The sequence below is a fragment of the Cyanistes caeruleus genome, chromosome 25 (genome assembly GCF_971803275.1).
Source record: "Cyanistes caeruleus chromosome 25, bCyaCae1.hap1.1, whole genome shotgun sequence".
Classification (NCBI taxonomy): Eukaryota; Metazoa; Chordata; class Aves; order Passeriformes; family Paridae; genus Cyanistes; species Cyanistes caeruleus.
In genome coordinates this window covers 4,325,351-4,346,909 of record NC_141725.1, presented here as the reverse complement: position 1 = coordinate 4,346,909, position 21,559 = coordinate 4,325,351, and the positions used below count along the sequence as shown (strand labels likewise).

The window sequence follows — 21,559 nt, the reverse complement described above, 5'->3', positions numbered from 1 at the left end:
TGGGATTGATGGGATTGATGGGATTGATGATGGGATTGATGGGATTGATGGGAACACGGGATGGGATTGATGGGATTGATGGGATTGATGGGATTGATGATGGGATTGATGGGAACATGGGATGGGATTGATGGGATTGATGAGATTGATGGGATTGATGATGGGATTGATGGGATTGATGGGATTGATGGGATTGATGATGGGATTGATGGGATTGATGGGATTGATGATGGGATTGATGGGAACATGGGATGGGATTGATGGGATTGATGATGGGATTGATGGGAACATGGGATGGGATTGATGGGATTGATGATGAGATTGATGAGATTGATGATGGGATTGATGGGATTGATAGGATTGATGGGATTGATGGGATTAATAGGATTGATGGGATTGATGGGATTGATGGGATTGATGGGATTGAAGGGATTGATGGGATTGATGGGATTGATGGGATTGATGGGATTGATGATGGGATTGATGGGAACACGGGCCGGGCGCCGTGGCAGGAGGGAGGCGGGAGCCAGCGGGGGTGAATTTATTAGAAAATAAAATGTTTAATAAAAGAGCAGCTCCTGCTCCCTTCACAGCACGGGGGGGACGGGGACAGCGACCGGGGGTGACAGGGGGGGACAGCAGCAGCAGCAGCAGGAGGAGGAGGAGGAGGAGGAGGAGGAGGAGGAAGAGGCTCCCCCTCCTCCATCCAGCGTTTCCAAGTTCACACAACCACGGGAGAAGCCCGGGGGGCGCTCGGGGGGCTCCGGGAGCCGCTCAGGACCCCGCCAGGTAAATCCCTGCGGAGGAAAGGCCGGAAACATCGACCCCGAGCTTCAGGAAAGGAGTTTGGGGGGAGAGGAGGGGACCCCAGGGCCCCCCCGGGATGGGGGAGAGCAGGGATGGAACCCTCTGGAAAGGGATCTCAGCACCTCAGGGCTGTGGGGAGCAGGGAGGGACATTTGGGGACACTGGGGAAGGGACCCCCGAGCATCCCAAGGAGCAGGGAAGGGACCCCAAGTGGGAAAGGGACCCCCCAGCACCCCAAAATGCGGCTAAAGGACCCTAAATACCCCAGGGAAGGGATCCTGAGCACCCCAAGGAGCAGGGAAGGGAACCCCCAGCACCCCAGGAATGGGAATCTGTGCACCCCAAAATGCAGGGAAAGGACCCTAAATACCCCAGGGAGGGGACCCTGAGCACTTCAAGGAGCAGGGAAGGGACTCTGAGTGGGAAAGAGACCCCCGAGCACCCCAGGATTGGGAATCTGTGCACCCCAAACTGCAGGGAAAGGACCCTAAATACTCCAAGGGAAGGGATCCTGAGTGGGAAAGGGACCCCCCAGCACCCCAAAATGCAGGGAAAGGACCCTAAATACTCCAGGAAAGGGACCCCGAGTGGGCAAGGGATCCCCCAGCACCCCAAAATGCAGCTAAAGGACCCTAAATACCACAGGGAAGGGATCCTGAGCACCCCAAGGAGCAGGGAAGGGACTCTGAGTGGGAAAGAGACCCCCAGCACCCCAAAATGCAGCAAAAGGACCCTAAATACCCCAGGAAAGGGACCCCGAGTGGGAAAGGGACCCCCCAGCACCCCAAACTGCAGGGAAAGGACCCTAAATAGTCCAGGAAAGGGACCCCGAGTGGGAAAGGGACCCCCCCAGCACCCCAAAATGCAAGGAAAGGACCCTAAATACTCCAGGGAAGGGACCCCGAGTGGGAAAGGGACCCCCCAGCGCCCCAAAATGCAGGGAAAGGACCCTAAATCCCCCCGGGAAGGGACCCCCTGCTCCCCCAGCACCCGGGGCACTGGGAGAGGACCCCGCACCCCCCAAGGCTGTGGGGATGGGACCCCCGCCCCTCCCCGGCCCCACCTGTAGCAAATCTCTTCTTGACCAGCGACATTCGGTACCCGGCGCCCGCCAGCTCCACCTCCACCCCCGACAAGGTGCTGCCCTCGCTGCTGAACTGGGCGGCCACGGGACTGGGCTTACTGGGACCCCCCAGCGGCTCCCAGCTGGCCGAGAGCCGCCCGCAGCCTGGGGGGACAGCGCAGGGGTTGGGGAGGGGTCGCCACGCGGAGCCCCCCGGCCCCGTTTTCCACCCTCCCCACCCCGGTCCTGCCCTCACCTCCCTGCCCCGGGGCACCGGGAACGTCCAGAAGCTTCCAGAGCAGCCGCTTCTCCTCCAGGTTCCTGCCGGGTAAAGGGGATGTGCTCGAGCACCCCCCGCTGCAGCCCCAAAATCCATCCCCAGCTCCTCATCCCATCAGCATCCTCATTTCCCGGCTCAAGGCTCCCATTTCCCAGTTCAGTGTCCCCATTTCCCAGTTCAGCATCCCCATTTCCCAGTCCAGCGTCCCCATTTCCCAGTTCAGCGTCCCCATTTCCCAGTCCAGCATCCCCATTTCCCAGTTCAGCATCCCCATTTCCCAGTTCAGCATCCCCATTTCCCAGTTCAAGGTTCCCATTTCCCAGTTCAAGGTTCCCATTTCCCAGTCCAGCATCCCCATTTCCCAGTTCAGCGTCCCCATTTCCCAGTTCAGCGTCCCCATTTCCCAGTTCAGCGTCCCCATTTCCCAGTTCAAAGTTCCCATTTCCCAGTCCAAGGTCCCCATTTCCCAGTTCAGCATCCCTATTTCCCAGTTCAAGGTCCCCATTTCCCAGTTCAGACCCCCCAAACCCCCCCTCTCCCACCCTGTTCAGCCTCAGACACCCCCAAACCCCCTCCCCACCCTGTGGGGGTTCAGGACCCCAACCCCCCCCCCTCCCCACCCTATGGGGTTTCAGACCCCCCCAGACCCCCCCCTCCCCACCCTATGGGGTTTCAGACCCCCCACAATCCCCTCCCCACCCTGTGGAGGTTCAGACCCCCAAACCCCCCCTCTCCCACCCTACAGAGTTTCAGACCCCCCAAACCCCCCCCCCTCTCCACCCCAATCACCTCAGAGCCCCCAAATCCCCCCTCCCACCCTGTGGATGTTCAGACCCCCCAAACCCCCCCTCTCTGACCTTGTGGGGTTTCAGACCCCCCAAACCCCCCCTCCCCATCCTTTTCAGCCTCAGACCCCCCAAAACCCACCTCTCCCACCCCAATCATCTCAGACCCCCCAAACCCCCCTCTCCCACCCTGTGGAGTTTCAGACCCCCCAAAGCCCCTGTCTCCCACCCTGTGGAGGTACAGACCCCCAAACCCCCCACCTCTCCCACCCCAATCATCTCAGACCCCCCAGATCCCCCCTCCCCACCCTGTGGAGGTTCAGATACCCCCAAAGCCCCCTCTCCACCCCAATCACCTCAGACCCCCCCAACCCCCCCCTCCCCACCCTGTTCAGCCTCAGACCCCCCACACCCCACCTCTCCCACCCCCTCTCACACCCTGTGGGGTTTCAGACCCCCCCAAGCCCCCTCCCCACCCTGTGGGGTTTCAGACCCCCCCAAGCCCCCTCCCCACCCTGTGGGGTTTCAGACCCCCCAAACTCCCCCTCCCCACCCTGTGGGGTTTCAGACCCCCCAAACCCCCTCCCCAGCCCTCTCCCCTCCGTGCCCCCGTTACCAGCAGGCGGGGGGCTGCAGCCTCAGGTTGCTCAGGGGTTCCTCGAGGGGCAGCAGGACGTGGACGTTGGCGAGGGGCACGGGCAGTGCCAGGGCCAGGGGGTTGTAGCCGTACTCCACGCGGACCCGCGTGGCCGTGGGCGCGCAGTCCCAGCGCACGCAAAGCCGCAGCGGCGCCCAGCCGGGACCCAGCCGCGAGAACTGCGCCACAGCAAGGGGTTTGGGGGGTCCCCGAGGGGTCTGGGGGGTCCCCGAGGGGGTTTGGGGGGTCCTCGGGTGGGTTTGGGGGGTCCCCGAGGGGGTTTGGGGGGTCCCCGCGTGGGTTTGGGGGGTGCCCAGGGTGGTTTGGGGGGTCCCCGATGGGGTTTGGGGATCCCCGGGAGGGTTTGGGGGGTCCCCGAGGGGGTTTGGGGGGTCCCCAAGGGGTCTGGGGGGTCCCCGAGGGGGTTTGGGGTATCCTCGAGGGGGTTTGGGGGGGGGTCATCGGGTGGGTTTGGGGGGTCCCCGAGGGGTTTGGGGGTCCTCGATGGGGTTTGGGGGGTCCCCGGAGTGGTTGGGGGGTCCCCGCGTGGGTTTGGGGGGTGCCCGGGGTGGTTTGGGGTATCCTCGAGGGGGTTTGGGGGGTCCCCGGGGTGGTTATATACTATACAATTCATATTATTAATATATAATATCTATTACATATTATATATATATTCTATATTCTATATTCTATATTCTATATTCTATATATTATGTATATATTAGATATTAGATGGTAATAGATAATATATAATAGATAATAGATGATATATTATATATATATAATATATAATATATAATGATTAATATATAATAAATAATAATTAATGTATAATGTATTTTTATATATTATATATAATATATAAAAATATATATATTTTATATATTATATATATAATATATATGATATAAAAAATATATATAATATATTTATATATTTTTTTTATATATATATTTTATATATATATTTTATATATATATTAGAAAGTTGGTTAGCCTGTCAGCTGTGGATTTTAACCACTCCTTCAAATCCTCCAAACAAAATTCCGAACCCCCTGAGGCGTGTTCACCCCAAAAATCACATCCAGACCTTCACTTTCCCATGGATTCCCCCTCACAGAATAAATCTGTGATTACAATTATAATAAAATTACAATCCAAGAAATAAACCCCCCCCCATTCCTCCCTCCCTGGTGCTCTGAGCTCAAACCCTGCACTGCACCCCGAAATTCTGTCAGAACTCAGAGCCCTCCTGGCCCCGGGGCTGGAGGGAATGAGAAGCAAGGCACAATTGGATTTTTCCGGGGCTCACCTGGTACTTGAGCAGAGGCACGTTGTAGTAGGAGGCGGCCGGGCTCTGCTCCGCCTGTTTCTGCAGCTGCCCGGTCAGCGCTGCCATGTTCAGCCAGAAGTCCTTGGTGCTGGGGTCGCTCTGGGAGGGGTCGCTGCGGGGGCAGCACGGGCTGGCTACCCCCAGGAGCTGGCGGCCCCCTAAACCAGCTCCAAAGCAGCTCCTCGGGATGCCCAGACCCGCTGGGATCCCCCAAACTCATCGCTGCAATTCCCAGGATGCCCAGAGCCCCGGGAATCCCAAAATCCCAAAACTCGGCTCCTCATTGCTGCAATTCCCAGGATGCCCAGATCCTCTGGAATCCCAAAATCCCAAAATTCGGTTCCCAATCGCTGGAATTCCCAGGACACCCAGAGCCCCGGGAATCCCAAAATCCAAAAACTCGGTTCCCTATCACTGCAATTCCCAGGACACTCAGATCCCCAGGAATCCCAAAATCCAAAAATTCGGCTCCTCATCGCTGCAATTCCCAGGATGCCCAGAGCCCCAGGAATCCCAAAATCCCAAAACTCGGTTCCTCATGGCTGCTTCCACTGCACCCCCAGGACACCCAGACCTCCAGGAATCCCAAAATCCCAAAACTCGGTTCCTCATCGCTGCAATTCCCAGGACACCCAGATCCTCGGGAATCCCAAAATCCCAAAACTCGGTTCCTCATTGCTGCAATTCCCAGGACACCCAGACCCTCTGGAATCCCAAAACTCGGTTCCCAATCGCTGGAATTCCCAGGATGCCCAGAGCCCCGGGAATCCCAAAATCCCAAAACTCGGCTCCCCATCTCTGCATCCCTCAGCTCCAGAGGGTATCCCCAGGAAAACAGGGACACTCCGTGCCCCAAAACCCTCTCCCATCACAGCACCCATCACTTCCCAAAATCCCTGTGCCCCCCGACACCCCAAAACCCGCCCCCATCACAGCACCCATCATTTCCCAAAATCCCTGTGCCCTCCTGCACCCCAAAACCCGCCCCTATCTCTGCATCCATCACTTCCCAAAATCCCTGTGCACCCCGACACCCCAAAACCCGCCCCCATCACAGCATCCATCACCTCCCGAGACCCCTGTGCCCCCCCGACACCCCAAAACCCGCCCCCATCACAGCACCCATCACTTACCAAAATCCCTGTGCCCTCCTGCACCCCAAAACCCGCCCCTATCTCTGCATCCATCACTTCCCAAAATCCCTGTGCCCTCCTGCACCCCAAAACCCGCCCCCATCACAGCATCCATCACTTCCCAAAATCCCTGTGCCCTCCTGCACCCCAAAACCCGCCCCCATCACAGCATCCATCATTTCCCAAAATCCCTGTGCCCTCCTGCACCCCAAAACCCGCCCCTAAATCTGCATCCATCACTTCCCAAAATCCCTGTGCTCCCCGACACCCCAAAACCCGCCCCCATCTCTGCATCCATCACTTCCCAAAATCCCTGTGCCCTCCTGCACCCCAAAACCCGCCCCCATCTCTGCATCCATCACTTCCCAAAATCCCTGTGCTCCCCCACACCCCAAAACCCGCCCCTAAATCTGCATCCATCACTTCCCAAAATCCCTGTGCTCCCCCACACCCCAAAACCCGCCCCTAAATCTGCATCCATCACTTCCCAAAATCCCTGTGCTCCCCCACACCCCAAAACCCGCCCCTATCACAGCATCCATCACTTCCCAAAATCCCTGTGCCCTCCTGCACCCCAAAACCCGCCCCCATCTCTGCATCCATCACTTCCCAAAATCCCTGTGCCCTCCTGCACCCCAAAACCCGCCCCTAAATCTGCATCCATCACCTCCCTGTGCCCTCCCGTACCCCAAAACCCGCCCCCATCACAGCACCCATCACTTCCCAAAATCCCTGTGCTCCCGGACACCCCAAAACCCGCCCCATCACAGCACCCATCACCTCCCGAGACCCCTGTGCCCCCCCGACACCCCCTGCAGCCCCCCACCACTGCCCCCACTCCCTCCCAGGCCGTCCCGCCGTGTCCCGAGGTGTCCCCGCCGTGTCCCCGCCGTGTCCCGCGGTATCCCCGCGCTGTCCCCTCGCCGTCCCGCGGTGTCCCCAGGTGTCCCCTCGCAGTCCCGTGGTGTCCCCGCGGTATCCCCGCGCTGTCCCCTCGCCGTCCCGCGGTGTCTCCAGGTGTCCCCTCGCAGTCCCGAGGTGTCCCCAGGTGTCCCCTCGGTATCCCCGCCATGTCCCGAGGTGTCCCCGCCCTGTCCCGCGGTGTCCCCTCGGTGTCCCCGCGGTATCCCGAGGTGTCCCCTCGCTGTCCCCGCGATGTCCTCGCTGTGTCCCTTCCGCTGTGTCCCCTACGTGTCCCCGCGGTGTCCCCGCCGTGCCCCGAGATGTCCCGCCGTCTCCCGCGCTGTCCCCGCGGTGTCCCCAGGTGTCCCCAGGTGTCCCCGCGGTATCCCCGCGCTGTCCCCAGGTGTCCCCTCGCAGTCCCGCGGTATCCCCGCGGTATCCCCGCGCTGTCCCCAGGTGTCCCCAGGTGTCCCCGCGGTATCCCCGCGCTGTCCCCGCGCTGTCCCCAGGTGTCCCCAGGTGTCCCCGCACCTGTAGAGCAGCTCGGCGTTGGGCAGGAAGTGCTCGATGGCTCCGGCGTTGAGGAGCCTGAAGCTGAGCACGGGCGGCGCCGCGGGGCCGCTGAACACGCGCACGATGCCGGCGGGGAAGGACATGGTCAGCTCCCCCGTCACCTTCACCAGGCAGCTGCCGGGGACACGCCGGGGGTCAGGGGAGGGGTCCCAGCCGAGCCACGGGACCCCCTCGGGACCCCCCCCCACCCCGTACCTGTCGGAGTCGCGCCCCTTGAAATAGGCGTGCACGTACTCGGTGAAGGCGGTGGCCACGGGCAGCGCGTCCTGCGAGCCCAGCACCACCGGGCTGGGACCGCGCGACAGCCCTGGGGAGGGGGCAGAGGGGTCAGGGCAGGGCTGGGACCCCCCCGGAACCCTCCCCAAATCCCCCCCCGGCACGCACCGAGAGCCGGCGGGGCCACGGAGAAGAAGCCGCGCTCGCCCAGGCTGGCGGGGGCCGAGTGAGAGGGGCCGCAGCTCCAGGAGGGAGAGGGGCTCAGCGAGCGCGACTGCGGAGGAAAGGCGGGATGGGGTGGGGGTCTGCAGCGCACACCCCTGAATCCCGCACCCCTGAATCCCGCACCCCTGAATCCCACATCCCTCAATCCTGCACCCCTGAATCCTGCATCCCTGAATCCCGCACCCCTGAATTTCTGAATCCTGCACCCCTGAATCCTGCATCCCTCAATTCTGCACCCCTGAATCCCGCATCCCTGTATCTCGCACCCCTGAATCCCGCACCCCTGAATCCCGCACCCCTGAATCTCGCACCCCTGAATCCTGCATCCCTCAATTCTGCACCCCTGAATCCCGCATCCCTGAATCCCGCACCCCTGAATCCTGCACCCCTGAATCCTGCACCCCTGAATTTCTGAATCCCGCACCCCTGAATTCCCACATCCTATATCCCCGAATTCCCAAATCCTGCATCCCCTGAACTTCCAAACTCTGTATCCCTGCATCCCTCATCCCCCAAATTCCTGCATCCCCCAAATTCCCACATCCCCCAAATTCCCTCATCCCCCAAATTCCTGCATCCCCCAAATTCCCACATCCCCCAAATTCCCGCATCCCCCAAATTCCTGCATCCCCCAAATTCCCACATCCCCCAAATTCCCGCATCCCCCAAATTCCCGCATCCCCAAATTTCCGCATCCCCAAATTCCCGCATCCCCCAAATTCCTGCATCCCCCAAATTCCCGCATCCCCCAAATTCCCGCATCCCCCAAATTCCCCCCAAATTCCCACATCCCCAAATTCCCACATCCCCAAATTCCCGCATCCCCCAAATTCCCTCATCCCCCAAATTTCCGCATCCCCAAATTCCCGCATCCCCCAAATTCCTGCATCCCCCAAATTCCTGCATCCCCCAAATTCCCACATCCCCAAATTCCCACATCCCTGCACCCCCAAATCCCCCAAATTCCCACATCCCCAAATTCCCGCATCCCCCAAATTCCCACATCCCCCAAATTCCCACATCCCTGCACCCCCAAATCCCCTCACCCATCTCCCCTCTCCATAACCCATCTCCCCCTTATCCCTCCCCAGGGAATCCTCTCCCCGCGCCCCCATCCCGGGGGTCCCCGCCCCTCCCGGGGGTCCCCGCACCCCCATCCCGGGGGTCCCCGCACACCCAGCCCGGGGGTCCCCGCACACCCAGCCCGGGGGTCCCCGCCCCTCCCGGGGGTCCCCGCGCCCCCATCCCGGGGGTCCCCGCGCCCCCATCCCGGGGGTCCCCGCCCCTCCCGGGGGTCCCCGCGCCCCCATCCCGGGGGTCCCCGCGCCCCCATCCCGGGGGTCCCCGCACACCCATCCCGGGGGTCCCCGCCCCTCCCGGGGGTCCCCGCGCCCCCATCCCGGGGGTCCCCGCGCCCCCATCCCGGGGGTCCCCGCACCCCCATCCCGGGGGTCCCCGCGCCCCCATCCCGGGGGTCCCCGCGCCCCCATCCCGGGGGTCCCCGCACACCCAGCCCGGGGGTCCCCGCACACCCAGCCCGGGGGTCCCCGCCCCTCCCGGGGGTCCCCGCGCCCCCATCCCGGGGGTCCCCGCCCCTCCCGGGGGTCCCCGCGCCCCCATCCCGGGGGTCCCCGCGCCCCCAGCCCGGGGGTCCCCGCACCAGGTCGCTGTTGCTGCCCGGCCCGGCTGGCGGCCGCTTGGAGCGGGAGCGGCGCGGGGGGGCCACGAGAGGAACATCCCGGGGGGCAGCGCTGGGCCAGGAGGGGACACAATCTGGGGGGGGGCACGAACGGGGGGGTGAGGGGAGAGCCCCCCGATACGGCAGGACCCCCCCCCAGGGATCCAGGATCTTCCCCCGGGGATCCAGGATCTCCCCCCGGGGATCCAGGACCCCCCCAGGGATCCAGGACACAATTCAGGGTAATGGGGACAGATTTAGGGACTGGGGGGGCAGAGTTGGGGTTATGGGGGGCAGAGTTGGGGTTATGGGGGGCAGAGTTTGGGGTTATGGGGGGCAGAGTTGGGGGTTATGGGGGGCAGATTTCAGGGTTATGGGGGGCAGAGTTTGGGGTTATGGGGGGCAGAGCTGGGGGTTATGGGGGGCAGATTTCAGGGTTATGGGGGGCAGAGTTTGGGGTTATGGGGGGCAGAGCTGGGGGTTATGGGGGGCAGAGTTTGGGGTTATGGGGGGCAGAGCTGGGGGTTATGGGGGGCAGAGTTGGGGGTTATGGGGGGCAGAGCTGGGGGTTATGGGGGGCAGAGTTTGGGGTTATGGGGGGCAGAGCTGGGGGTTATGGGGGGCAGAGCTGGGGGTTATGGGGGGCAGTTTTCGGGGTTATGGGGGGCAGATTTCGGGGTTATGGGGGGCAGATTTCAGGGTTATGGGGGGCAGAGTTGGGGGTTATGGGGGGCAGATTTCGGGGTTATGGGGGGCAGATTTCAGGGTTATGGGGGGCAGAGTTGGGGGTTATGGGGGGCAGATTTCGGGGTTATGGGGGGCAGATTTCAGGGTTATGGGGGGCAGAGTTGGGGGTTATGGGGGGCAGAGTTTGGGGTTATGGGGGACAGATTTCGGGGTCGTGTGGGGCAGCTCCCCACGCCACTCACCCGGCTCCGACTGCAAGGGGGGGGTCCCGGCCGTGCCCCCCTCGCTCAGCCTCGCCCCCGCCCCTTGGCAGCCCCACGGGGAGGGGCTGGAGGACTCCCCCCCGCTCGGGGGGGCCGGCGAGGAGGATGAGGAGGAGGCCGAGTTGGAGGAAGGACGCGTCAGGGGGGGCTGCTCCCCAGCGGGGCTGCGGGGTCTGCCCCAGGCCGGGGGCTCCCCGAAGGGATCCGGCGAGGGGGCTTCTCTCGGGGCGCTGAGGCAGCGGCCGCGACCCCGGGGCGCGGCCCCCGCGTCCCCCCAGAGCCCCTCGGCCCCGGGGCCGCTGAAAACGGCGAAGTTGGGGGGCTCGGGGAGGCGGCCGGAGGGGCTGCGGGGCCGGGGGGCCCAGGAGCCGCTGGCGGGGGGCGGCTCCGCTTTGGGGCCGGGGCTCTGCGGCGTTCCCGGCTGCGGGGTCCAGGGCCGGGAGTCCGGGGAGGGTCCGGGCGCGGGGTGAGAGGGCGAGTCCAGCCCCGAGTCCTCCACGTTCTCCGGGGATGAGGAGGAGAAGGGTGACGAGGATGAGGTGAGGACGTAGGAGCGGGGGGCTGCGGGACAGCCCCGGTCAGAGCGCGGCCCCCTCCCCACCGCCGTGGGAGGGGGGGGGGGTCCCATCCCGGCCCCCCAAATCCTCACCCGGGAATTCCTCTGCTTCCAACGCCGACTCCAGGGGAGGCCCGAAGAGAGCGGCCGAGGGCGGCGTGTCCTGGGGGGGCTTCCTGGGGCCGCTGGGACAGCGACAAAGGGGGGGGGAGGTGGCTCAGAGCCCACCCGGGACCCCCCCAAGATTGGGGGGTGACCACCCCATGGCACCCCAATCCCTCCCTGTCCCCCTACCTGTGCAGCTGCGCCGCCGGGAGACCCCTCCCCGTACTGTCACCTGCGGGGACAGGGGACACTGCACTGCACCCCCACTCCTCCCAAAAAATGCGCCCCCCCAAATCCGCAGGACCCCCAGGCCAGCCTCACCCGCGGCCGGTGTCCCCTCGGGCTCCGTGTCACCCGAGGCCGGGGTCAGGGATGGCGCGTGTCCTGCGGAGGGATGTCACCGTCAGGGGACACGGAGCCAGCGGCTGGCTCGGGAAAGGTGGGGAGGCTGCAGGGGTCGGCAAGGGGACAGGGAATGGGGCTCAGGGAGGGTGGCACTGTCACCAGAGGGGGTCAGGGAGGGTGGCACTGTCCCCGAGGGGACTCAGGGAGGGTGGCACTGTCACCAAAGGGGGCTCAGGGAGGGTGGCACTGTCCCCGAGGGGGCTCAGGGAGGGTGGCACTGTCCCCGAGGGGGCTCAGGGAGGGTGGCACTGTCCCCAGGAGGGCTCAGGGAGGGTGGCACTGTCCCCGACGGGGCTCAGGGAGGGTGGCACTGTCACCAAGGGGGCTCAGGGAGGGTGGCATTGTCACCAAGGGGGCTCAGGGAGGATGGCACTGTCCCCAAGGAATGGAGCTCGGGAATGCTGTGATGTCCCCAAGGAGTGGCTCTCAAGAAGGGTGGCATTGTCCCCAAGGAATGAGGCTCAGGAATGATGTGATGTCCCCAAAGAATGGAGCTCGGGAATTCTGTGATGTCCCCAAGGAATGGAGCTTGGGAATTCTGTGATGTCCCCAAGGAACAGAGCTCGGGAATGCTGTGATGTCCCCAAGGAACAGAGCTCGGGAATTCTGTGATGTCCCCAAGGAATGGAGCTCAGGAATTCTGTGATGTCCCCAAGGAATGGAGCTCGGGAATGCTGTGATATTCCCAAGGAATGAGGCTGAGGAAGGACACGATGTCCCCAAGGAGCTCGGGAATGCTGTGATGTCCCCAAGCCTCGCTGCCACCTCTCCGGTGCCACTTACGTGACGCCTGCCTCCTGACGGTGCCCTGCAAGAGAAGGGGACAGGGATGAGGCGATCCCGGGAATCCCGGGGGTCCCCGCGGCCCCCCCAGGCTCACCCCGACACCGGGGGCCAGGATGAGATTTCCCACGGTGGCCTTGAGCTGCTCCACGGCGGCCTCGGCGCTGCCGGCCGCTTCCCGCGGCTGCACCGGTTTGATGTGCACGTAAAACTTGCGCGGCTCGTCCTCGTCGTAGTCGGAATCGCTGGAGGAACACCCGGCATTCTCCACCTCACCTGAGCTCCCGTCAAGGCAATTCCCGCTTGGAATTCTCCTTGGATTTCCCCCCCAACACACAAAAATTGGCTCGGTTTTCCCGGCGCCGCGGTAAGGATACTGCGGGCGATGTCCGGGCGCACGGTGAATCCGTCCTCGTCCACCTCCGGACAGCCCTGCGGGGACACGCTGGGACATTCCCGGTGCTCCCGCTTTGGGAACGGCAGCGCCGGGTGGGGGGCGCCGGGACACTCACCAGGTCGTTATCCGGAGATTCCCTAGGGAATGACAGCGGGACGTCAGGGGGGGAGAGGGGAAAGGGTGTGGGATGCAGGGATGGGGGAATTCGGGGATGGGGGAATTCGGGGATGGGGGAATTCGGGGATGGGGGAATTCGGGGATGCAGGAATTTGGGGATGGGGGAATTCGGGGATGGGGGAATTTGGGGATGGGGGAATTTGGGGATGGGGGAATTTGGGGATGCAGGAATTTGGGGATGGGGGAATTTGGGGATGGGGGAATTTGGGGATGGGGGAATTCAGGGATAGGGGAATTCGGGGATGCAGGAATGGGGGAATTTGGGGATGGGGGAATTTGGGGATGGGGGAATTTGGGGATGGGGGAATTTGGGGATGGGGGAATTTGGGGATGGGGGAATTTGGGGATGGGGGAATTCGGGGATGCAGGGATGGGGGAATTTGGGGATGGGGGAATTCGGGGATGCAGGGATGGGGGAATTTGGGGATGGGGGAATTCAGGGATGGGGGAATTCGGGGATGGGGGAATTTGGGGATGGGGGAATTCAGGGATGGGGAATTTGGGGATGCAGGGATGGGGGAATTTGGGGATGGGGGAATTTGGGGATGGGGAAATTTGGGGATGCAGGAATGCGGGGATGCAGGAATTTGGGGATGGGGGAATTCGGGGATGGGGGAATTCAGGGATGGGGGAATTTGGGGATGCAGGAATTCGGGGATGGGGGAATTCGGGGATGGGGGAATTCGGGGATGGGGGAATTCGGGGATGGGGAATTTGGGGATGGGGGAATTTGGGGATGGGGGAATTCGGGGATGGGGGAATTTGGGGATGGGGGAATTCAGGGATGCAGGGATGGGGGAATTTGGAGATGGAGGGATGGGGGAACCCAGGGATGCAGGGATGGGGGAACCCAAGGATGCAGGAATTCGGGGATGCAGGGATGCAGGAATTCGGGGATGCGGGAATTCAGGGATGCAGGGATGTGGAAATGCGGGGATGTGGAAATGTGGGAATGCCAGGATGCTGGAATGCCGGGATGAGAGAATGAATGTGGGAATGCTGGGATGCAGGGATGCAAGAATTCAGGGATGCAGGGATGTGGAAATGCCGGGATGCGGGAATGTGGGAATGCAGGAACGCCAGGATTCGGGATTGCAGGAATGTCGGGATGCGGGAATTGCCGGGATGTGGGAATCTGGGAATTCTGGGATGCAGGAACGCCAGGATTCAGGCCCTTACACAGCATCACGCTCCCGCTCCTTACGGCTCAATCCCGGGATCCGGAACGCTTTGCTCCGGCTCCTCTTGGGTCCTGGGAAAAACGGGATCGGGGTGAGGAGGAGCCTCCGCAGCCCCCGGAATTCCCAGCTGGATGCAGACGTACTTGCCTTCCTGCGCTGGAGCCAGCCGGTACTCGTCGAAATCCAACGCTCCTGCCATGGAGAGCGGGATCAGCCCGGGATCAGCCAGGATCAGCCCGGGATCAGCCCGGGATCAGCCGGGATCAGCCCGGGATCAGCCCAGGATCAGCCGGGATCAGCCCGGGATCAGCCGGGATCAGCCGGGATCAGCCGGGATCAGCCCGGATCAGCCCAGATCAGCCCGGGATCAGCCGGGATCAGCCGGGATCAGCCCGGGATCAGCCCGGATCAGCCGGGATCAGCCCGGATCAGCCCAGATCAGCCCAGATCAGCCCGGGATCAGCCAGGATCAGCCCGGGATCAGCCCGGGATCAGCCGGGATCAGCCCGGATCAGCCCAGATCAGCCCGGGATCAGCCCGGGATCAGCCGGGATCAGCCGGGATCAGCCGGGATCAGCCCGGATCAGCCCAGATCAGCCCGGGATCAGCCGGGATCAGCCCGGGATCAGCCCACGATCAGCCCAGATCAGCTGGGATCAGCCGGGATCAGCCGGGATCAGCCGGGATCAGCCCGGGATCAGCCCGGATCAGCCCAGATCAGCCCGGATCAGCCTAGATCAGCCGGGATCAGCCCGGGATCAGCCGGGATCAGCCTGGGATCAGCCCGGGATCAGCCGGGATCAGCCGGGATCAGCTGGGATCAGCCCAGGATCAGCCGGGATCAGCCGGGATCAGCCCAGGATCAGCCCGGATCAGCCCGGGATCAGCCGGGATCAGCCCGGGATCAGCCGGGATCAGCCCGGGATCAGCCGGGATCAGCCGGGATCAGCTGGGATCAGCCGGGATCAGCCCGGGATCAGCCGGGATCAGCCCGGGATCAGCTGGGATCAACCGGGATCAGCCCAGATCAGCCGGGATCAGCCGGGATCAGCCCGGATCAGCCGGGATCAGCCCGGATCAGCCGGGATCAGCCGGGATCAGCCCGCGATCAGCCCGGATCAGCCGGGATCAGCCCGGATCAGCCGGGATCAGCCGGGATCAGCCCGGATCAGCCCGGATCAGCCGGGATCAGCCGGGATCAGCCCGGATCAGCCGGGATCAGGGACCCATCCCTGCCCAGGTGCGACCCCCCAGCCTCACCTGGCCGCTCCCTCCCCGTGCCTTTGCTCTCGGCAAACCTCCGGAGCAGCATCTCCGTGCCGATGTTCTCCACATTCTGCTTGAACTCCTCGTGGACCTGGGGGAAAAGGAAGGGAAAGGCGCCTGGAATAAGGAGGGAAAATGGGAATGGGGAGGGGGGCACTCACCTGGGGACTCACCTGGCCGATCTGGACGTGGGTGTCCTCCACGGAGTGGGAGTAGGAGCCGATGAGCCCCTTCATGTGCCGCAGGTGGGCTTCCTCCACCTCCTGGAAGCGCTGGAGCAGGAAAAAATGGGAGGTCAGGACAGGGGGATATCCCCAGGGATCGGCAGGTGGGCAGGGAAGGGGTTTGGGAGGGGTGGGATGGCCCCAGTTGGGCCTTTCCCTATCCCACTGATGCCCATCCCTTCCCAAATCCCATCAATTCCCATCCCTTCCCAATTCCCATTGATGCCAATCCCTTCCCAAATCCCATCAATTCCCATCCCTTTCCCAAATCCTATTGATGCCCATCCCTTTCCCAATTCCCATCCTTTTCCCCATCCCTTTCCCAATTCCCTTTCCCCATCCCTTTCCCAATTCCCTTTCCCAGTTCCCTTTCCCAATTCCCAGTTCCCTTTTCCAATTCCCAATTCCCTTTCCCCATCCCTTTCCCAGTTCCCTTTCCCAATTCCTAGTTCCCTTTCCCAAATCCTATCCCTTTCCCCATCCCTTTCCCAATTCCCTTTCCCAATTCCCTTTCCCAGTTCCCAGTTCCCTTTTCCAATTCCCAATTCCCTTTCCCCATCCCTTTCCCAATTCCCAATTCCCAGTTCCCTTTCCCAATTCCCAGTTCCCTTTCCCAGTTCCCTTTCCCAATTCCCAGTTCCCTCTCCCCACCCCTCTCCCAATTCCCTTTCCCAATTCCCAGTTCCCTTTCCCCATCCCTTTCCCAGTTCCCAGTTCCCAGTTCCCAGTTCCCTCTCCCCACCCCTCTCCCCACGCCGCCAGCTCTGCCCACCATGGCCGAGTCCAGCATGCGCTGCTCGAAGTCGGCGCGGGCCGCGTTGTATTTGTCCACCGCCCTCCGCAGCGCCTCGCCCGCCTTCCGCGACTTCAGCTCCGCCTGTGCCAGCAGCCGGGGACAGCGGGACAATGACAGGGACCATCAGGAACGGGACAGGGACCAGCAGGGGACAGCCGGGACAATGACAGGGATCATCAGGAACGGGACAGGGACCATTCAGGGACCATCCAGGGGACAGCCGGGGCACAGGGGACATTCAGGGACCAGCCAGGGGACAGGGGACATCCAGGGGAATGACAGGGATCATCAGGAACGGGACAGGAACCATCCAGGGGGAAGAGGAACCATCCGGGATTTTGATGAGGATTGTTGGGGAGGGGACAAGGAATCATCCAGGGGACAGGGGCCATCCACGAGAATGACAGGGACCATCCAGGGGGGACAGGGATCATCAGGGAGGGGACAGGGACCATCCAGGGGGGACATGGATCATCAGGGAGGGGACAGGGACCATCCAGGGGGGACATGGATCATCAGGGAGGGGACAGGGACCATCCTGGAGAATCAGGGACCATCAGGAAAGGGACAGGGACCATTCAGGGGGGACAGGGACCACCCATGAGGAAAAGAGGAGCCATCAGGAAGGGGACAGGGACCTCCTAGGAGGGGACAGGGACACCAGGGAGGGGACAGAGACTTCCTAGGAGGGGACTAGGACACCCAGGGATGGGACACGGACACCCTGGGAGGGGACAGGGACAGCTGGGAGGGAACAGGGACACCAGGAAGGGGACAGGAACACCAGGAAGGGGACAGGGACACCAGGGACGGGACAGGGACACCAGGGAGGGGACAGGGACACCAGGAAGGGGACAGGGACACCAGGGAGGGGACAGGGATCGCAGTGGGACAACAGCACCATGCAGGGAGGCTCAAGAACCACCAGGGAAGAGGAACAAGAACCACCACGAGGGCACCACCGAAGGGGACTCCGGGACCATCGGGGAAGGGACAGGCGGCAGGAACCACCCAGGGCCCACCGAGGGTGACGGGGACACCGGGGGCTGTCACCTTGTCGATCTCCTTCTGGCTGGTGCCCTCCTTGCGCAGCCGCTCGTACTCCTGGCACTTGCTGTGGTAGCTCTCCTTGGACTTGGGCAGCAGCTGGGCCACGCCGTGCAGGAGCTGCACGGCCTCCAGCGTCCCCGCCACCTCCTCCTTGGACTGCGGGGGGACAGCGGCGTGGGGCCGGCCGGGCTGGGGACAGCGCCGAGGGGACGGGGACGGGGTGGAGGGGACACAGCGCTACCTTCTTGTGCACCCGGCCCTGCTCCTCGCCGTAGCGCGAGATCTCCTTGATGAGGTCGTGCAGCTTCTTCATCAGCTCCAGGTGGCACAGGGCCAGCTTGTCCGAGGAGATGCGGAAAACCTCCCAGAGAGGAGCGAAAGTCCTGCTCGGGGAGGGTGGGAGGAGGTCACCACGAGGGTCACCGGGGTCCCCAAAACCGCCTGGAGGAGCCCCAAAGCCCCGTACCCCAGCTGGGTCCCGTTCGTGGCCATCTTGGACAGCTTCACCATGGCCTTGGCGTAGTTCTCCTCGATGGCAGCCCTGGGGATGGCGGGGAGAGGGATTTGGGATGGGGACAGGGTTTTGGGGACCCCTCCCCAGGGTTTTGGGGACCCCTCCCTAGGGTTTTGGGGACCTTCCCCAGGATTTTAGGGACCCCCTCAGGGTTTTGGGGACCTTCCCCAGGGTTTTGGGGACCCCCTCAGGGTTTTGGGGACCTTCCTCAGGGTTTTGGGGACCCTCCCTGGGGTTTCGGGGACCCTCCCCAGGGTTTTGGGGACCTTCTCCAGGATTTTAGGGACCCCCTCAGAGTTTCAGGGACCTCCCCAGGGTTTTGGGGACCTTCTCCAGGGTTTTAGGGACCTTCCTCAGGGTTTTGGGGACCCTCCCTGGGGTTTCAGGGACCTCCCCAGGGTTTTGGGGACCCCCCCGGGGTTTTGGGGACCCCCCCGGGTACCTCTCCCGGACGAAGTCAGCCAGCTCCTTGGTGGAGATCTGCCCGTGCTTCATGTTGTGGTAGAGGACGTCGAAGCCGTGGTTCTTCTCTCCCTGCCAGGGGACCCCCCCTCAAATCCCAAATCCCAGGGGACCCCCCCCATTTCCCCGGGAGCATCGGGAGCACCGGGATCAGCCTTTGGAGAGGCCCAAACCCCCCCGGGGTGGGGGTGCTGAGCCCCCCACCCCTGCCCAGAGCCGGCCCCGGGTGCTCCCCAGGAAGGACTGGGGACCCCCCCCGAACGCCCCCGGGGTTATTCTGGGTGCTGCACCCCCCCCCCGCACCCCAAAACGGCTTCACCTCAGCCCCCCCACCCCCACCAGCCGCCCAGGGGAAACTGAGGCAGGAGGAAGAGGAAGGTGACGACCCAGATGAACCAGGAAGCGCCGGCCACGCCACTTCCCCCTCCCCCCCCCGGGCTGGGGACCCCCATGGAGGAGGGGGACAGCGATGGGAGACCCCCACACCTCCCCCCCATGCCTCCCACCCCCCCAATTAATTAATGAACGAAGGTGCCAGGCCTTCCCCCAAGGGCGCGGGGGTCTCCGAGGGTGGGGGGCACCCAAGGGTGGGGGGTCCCGGCTTACCCAGAAGTGCTCGGTGAAATAGGACATCTTGGAGGGGGGGGTGGGGACCCCGCAGCTCAACTCGCGGTGCCCTGGGGAGATGGGGGGGGGACACCGGAGGGGGGGTCCGGGGGGGGCCCAGCGGGGTCCCACCCCCCCCCACACCTTTACCGGTTTTCCCGGGAAAACGCAACCCCGTGGCCATGGAAACCGCACCCCGACCCCCCCGACCCCCCCGCCTGCGACCCCTCCCCAAGGTGTGCGGGGTGCGGGGGGGTACGGGGGGGCCCCCGGGGCGGCGCTGGGCCCGACACCGGAGACGCAGATCAATAATAAATGAGCGGCTGCTGCGTGCGGTGGCGGCTGCTCCCCCCCCCGGCCCTGCCCGTGTCCCCCCCCGGCTCCCCAAAATCCCCCCCGCGCCCCCCCAGGAACCCCCGCCCTACAGAAAAAAAATCAAAAAATCCAAATGTCCCCAACCCCCCCCGCGCCCCCCCCAATTCACCGTGCTGGGGGGGGTCCCCAAGCAGGACAGCCCCCCCAAAGCTCAGCGGGGGGACCCCCGGATGTGCCCCCCAACCCCCGGGGTGCCCCCCACCCCCCCCGGCCCCGCTCCCCATCGCGCAGCCGAGAAAAACAGGAAACCCCAAAAATTCGCGCCTGGTTGGCGCCAGCGGGGGAGCCCCCCCCGACTCACCCTGGGCTGTTTCGGGGTTCGCGGGGCCCCCCCGAGCATCCTCGGCGTGCCGGGGGTCTGCAGGGGTTAAAGGGGGGGTCAGGGCAGGCTGCAGCCCCCCCAAAACCCGCTCCGAGCGCTCCCCGCCCCCCCGGGCTCAGCCACCTGTGTCGGGAGCGGGGCGGGCTCGGCGCGGCCCCCCCACTTCAACCCGGACAAATTTGGGGTGGGGGGGAAAAGCTGGGAGGGGTCGTGGAGCCCCTCAGGACCCCCCGCGCCCCCCACCCAGCCCCGCCGGTCCCGGGCGGCCGCGAGCGCCACGAACGCGCCACCGGCCAAAGTCCCCGCCGGTGGCCACCGAGTCCCCGAGCGGGACGGGGGGTGCGGGGTGGGGGGGGCTGCGGCAGGACCCCCCCCCTTCACCCTCCCCGCGCCCCAAAACCGGGCGGTTCGGGCCAGCCGCAGCCGTGACCTTCAGCGGGGCGCGGGGGGCGCGGGGGGACCCCCCGAGGGATGCGGGAGAACCGGAGGAGGCGGAGCGGGGGGGGGAGCCCGGTTCGGTAACGGGGGTGGGGTGGGGGGGGGATGCGCACCCCAAAACCCTCCCGGGAACGGGAGGCACCGCGGGGGGTCGGGGCGTGCACCCCAAAAAACACGAGAAGGAGGGAAAGCGCTGAAGCGCGCCCTGCACCTGCAGCGGCGGGAGGCGGCGGGGGGGGCCGGCCCGCAGCACCGGGAGCGGGACCGCGGCCAGCGGGGGCTGCACCGGTGCACCGGGGCTTTATGAACGGCGGGAGCCGCGTACAGCGATGGGAGCGGCGGGGGGAGATCTCCGGTACGGCCGGGATGGGAGGGACGCGGGGCTGCACCCCCCGCACCCCGGTGATGCTGCGGGGGCGGCGGGGGGGAACCCGCGCGGGAACGGCGGGGCCGGGGGGGCTGCGCGGCGGGGCCGGCGCGGGGGGACTCGGAGGCGGGACCCCTGTGCGGGGCCGGGGCTCGGTGCCCGCTCCGGGGAGGACGCGGGACTCACCTGCGGGGCCGCCGCCGCCCCCGCCCCGCTCCGCTGCCGCCGCCGCCCCGGGACCGCGCCGGGACCGCGCCGGGGGCGGCGCTGGCCACGCCCCCTCTCGCCGAGCCGCGCTCCCATTGGCCAGCTCGCCCGGCAGCGGTGACCGCAGCCAGCGGCCGCCGCCTCCCATTGGCCGAGGCGCCGCCGCGCCGCGCGCGGGGAGGGGGCTGATTTGCATTTTTAAAGCGGCCGCCGCCCCGAAAGCGCGGCGGGAGCGGCGCGGGGGGAGATGCGGGAGCCGCCTGCACCGGAGAGCCGCCGCCGTGTCCCGGCTGTCACCGGCGCCAGGCCGTCACCCCTCTCCCGGGACTGCCGCCACCGCTGGCGCTGCCGCCCCCCGAGCTCGCGGCGCTGCTCCCGGTGCAGCCGCTCCCTCCCGCACCCCCCGCCGCGACCCCGCCGGTTGTCACCGCACCCGCGGTCCCGGGCTGTGCCCCCCCCCCGCCGCCGCCGCCGGTGCCAGCCGGTGCCTCGCACCCCGCTGAGCTCATGCCCGGCTCCGGCTGTCACGGGCGCAGCTGCGGGAGCGGGCACGGGGCTGTCCCCGCGGGCAGGGCGGGCCCGGCGGGAGGGACATTCCCGGTTTCCCGGGGGGGGGATTCACCCAACGTCCCGGCGGGGCGGGGGACGCGCCTGCCCCGCGGTGCCACCGGAGCCGGCACGGCGGGGACGTCAGGCGGAGGCTCGGGTTACGCTGCCTTTTGTCCCGGCGACACCTGGCAGGTGTC

At 64.6% G+C, this 21,559-nt stretch overlaps 1 protein-coding gene across 1 annotated transcript; it reads right to left on the bottom strand.

Annotated features, from left to right (window-relative positions):
• Nucleotides 1-536: 536 nt before the first annotated feature.
• Nucleotides 537-20,858, bottom strand: FCHO1 (FCH and mu domain containing endocytic adaptor 1). Its single transcript, XM_086862763.1, has 29 exons — nt 20,793-20,858; nt 19,781-19,837; nt 19,105-19,175; nt 18,479-18,570; nt 17,989-18,063; nt 17,764-17,905; nt 17,526-17,678; nt 16,449-16,553; nt 15,626-15,724; nt 15,447-15,543; nt 14,334-14,378; nt 14,185-14,257; nt 12,944-12,965; nt 12,809-12,863; nt 12,529-12,707; nt 12,432-12,456; nt 11,565-11,627; nt 11,433-11,475; nt 11,232-11,323; nt 10,562-11,143; nt 9,615-9,727; nt 7,898-8,003; nt 7,709-7,820; nt 7,472-7,627; nt 4,884-5,016; nt 3,552-3,751; nt 2,127-2,191; nt 1,871-2,035; nt 537-797 (listed from the first exon to the last, which is right to left on the bottom strand). Exons 3-29 carry the CDS (start codon nt 19,129-19,131, stop codon nt 775-777), a joined length of 3,042 nt encoding a protein of 1,013 aa, XP_086718889.1. The 5' UTR covers nt 19,132-19,175; nt 19,781-19,837; nt 20,793-20,858; the 3' UTR covers nt 537-774.
• Nucleotides 20,859-21,559: the final 701 nt, after the last annotated feature.

What these genes read in the sequence shown, in the direction of transcription:
- FCHO1 (XM_086862763.1), bottom strand. Translation starts at nt 19,131, where the DNA reads ATGTCCTATTTCACCGAGCACTTCTGG. An exon ending in GCTGGCTCCAGCGCAGGAAG is followed by an intron (nt 14,258 to 14,333) that starts GCAAGTACGTCT and finishes CGTTTTTCCCAG; the next exon opens with GACCCAAGAGGAGCCGGAGC. An exon ending in GAGCGGGAGCGTGATGCTGT is followed by an intron (nt 12,966 to 14,184) that starts GTAAGGGCCTGA and finishes GTCATTCCCTAG; the next exon opens with GGAATCTCCGGATAACGACC.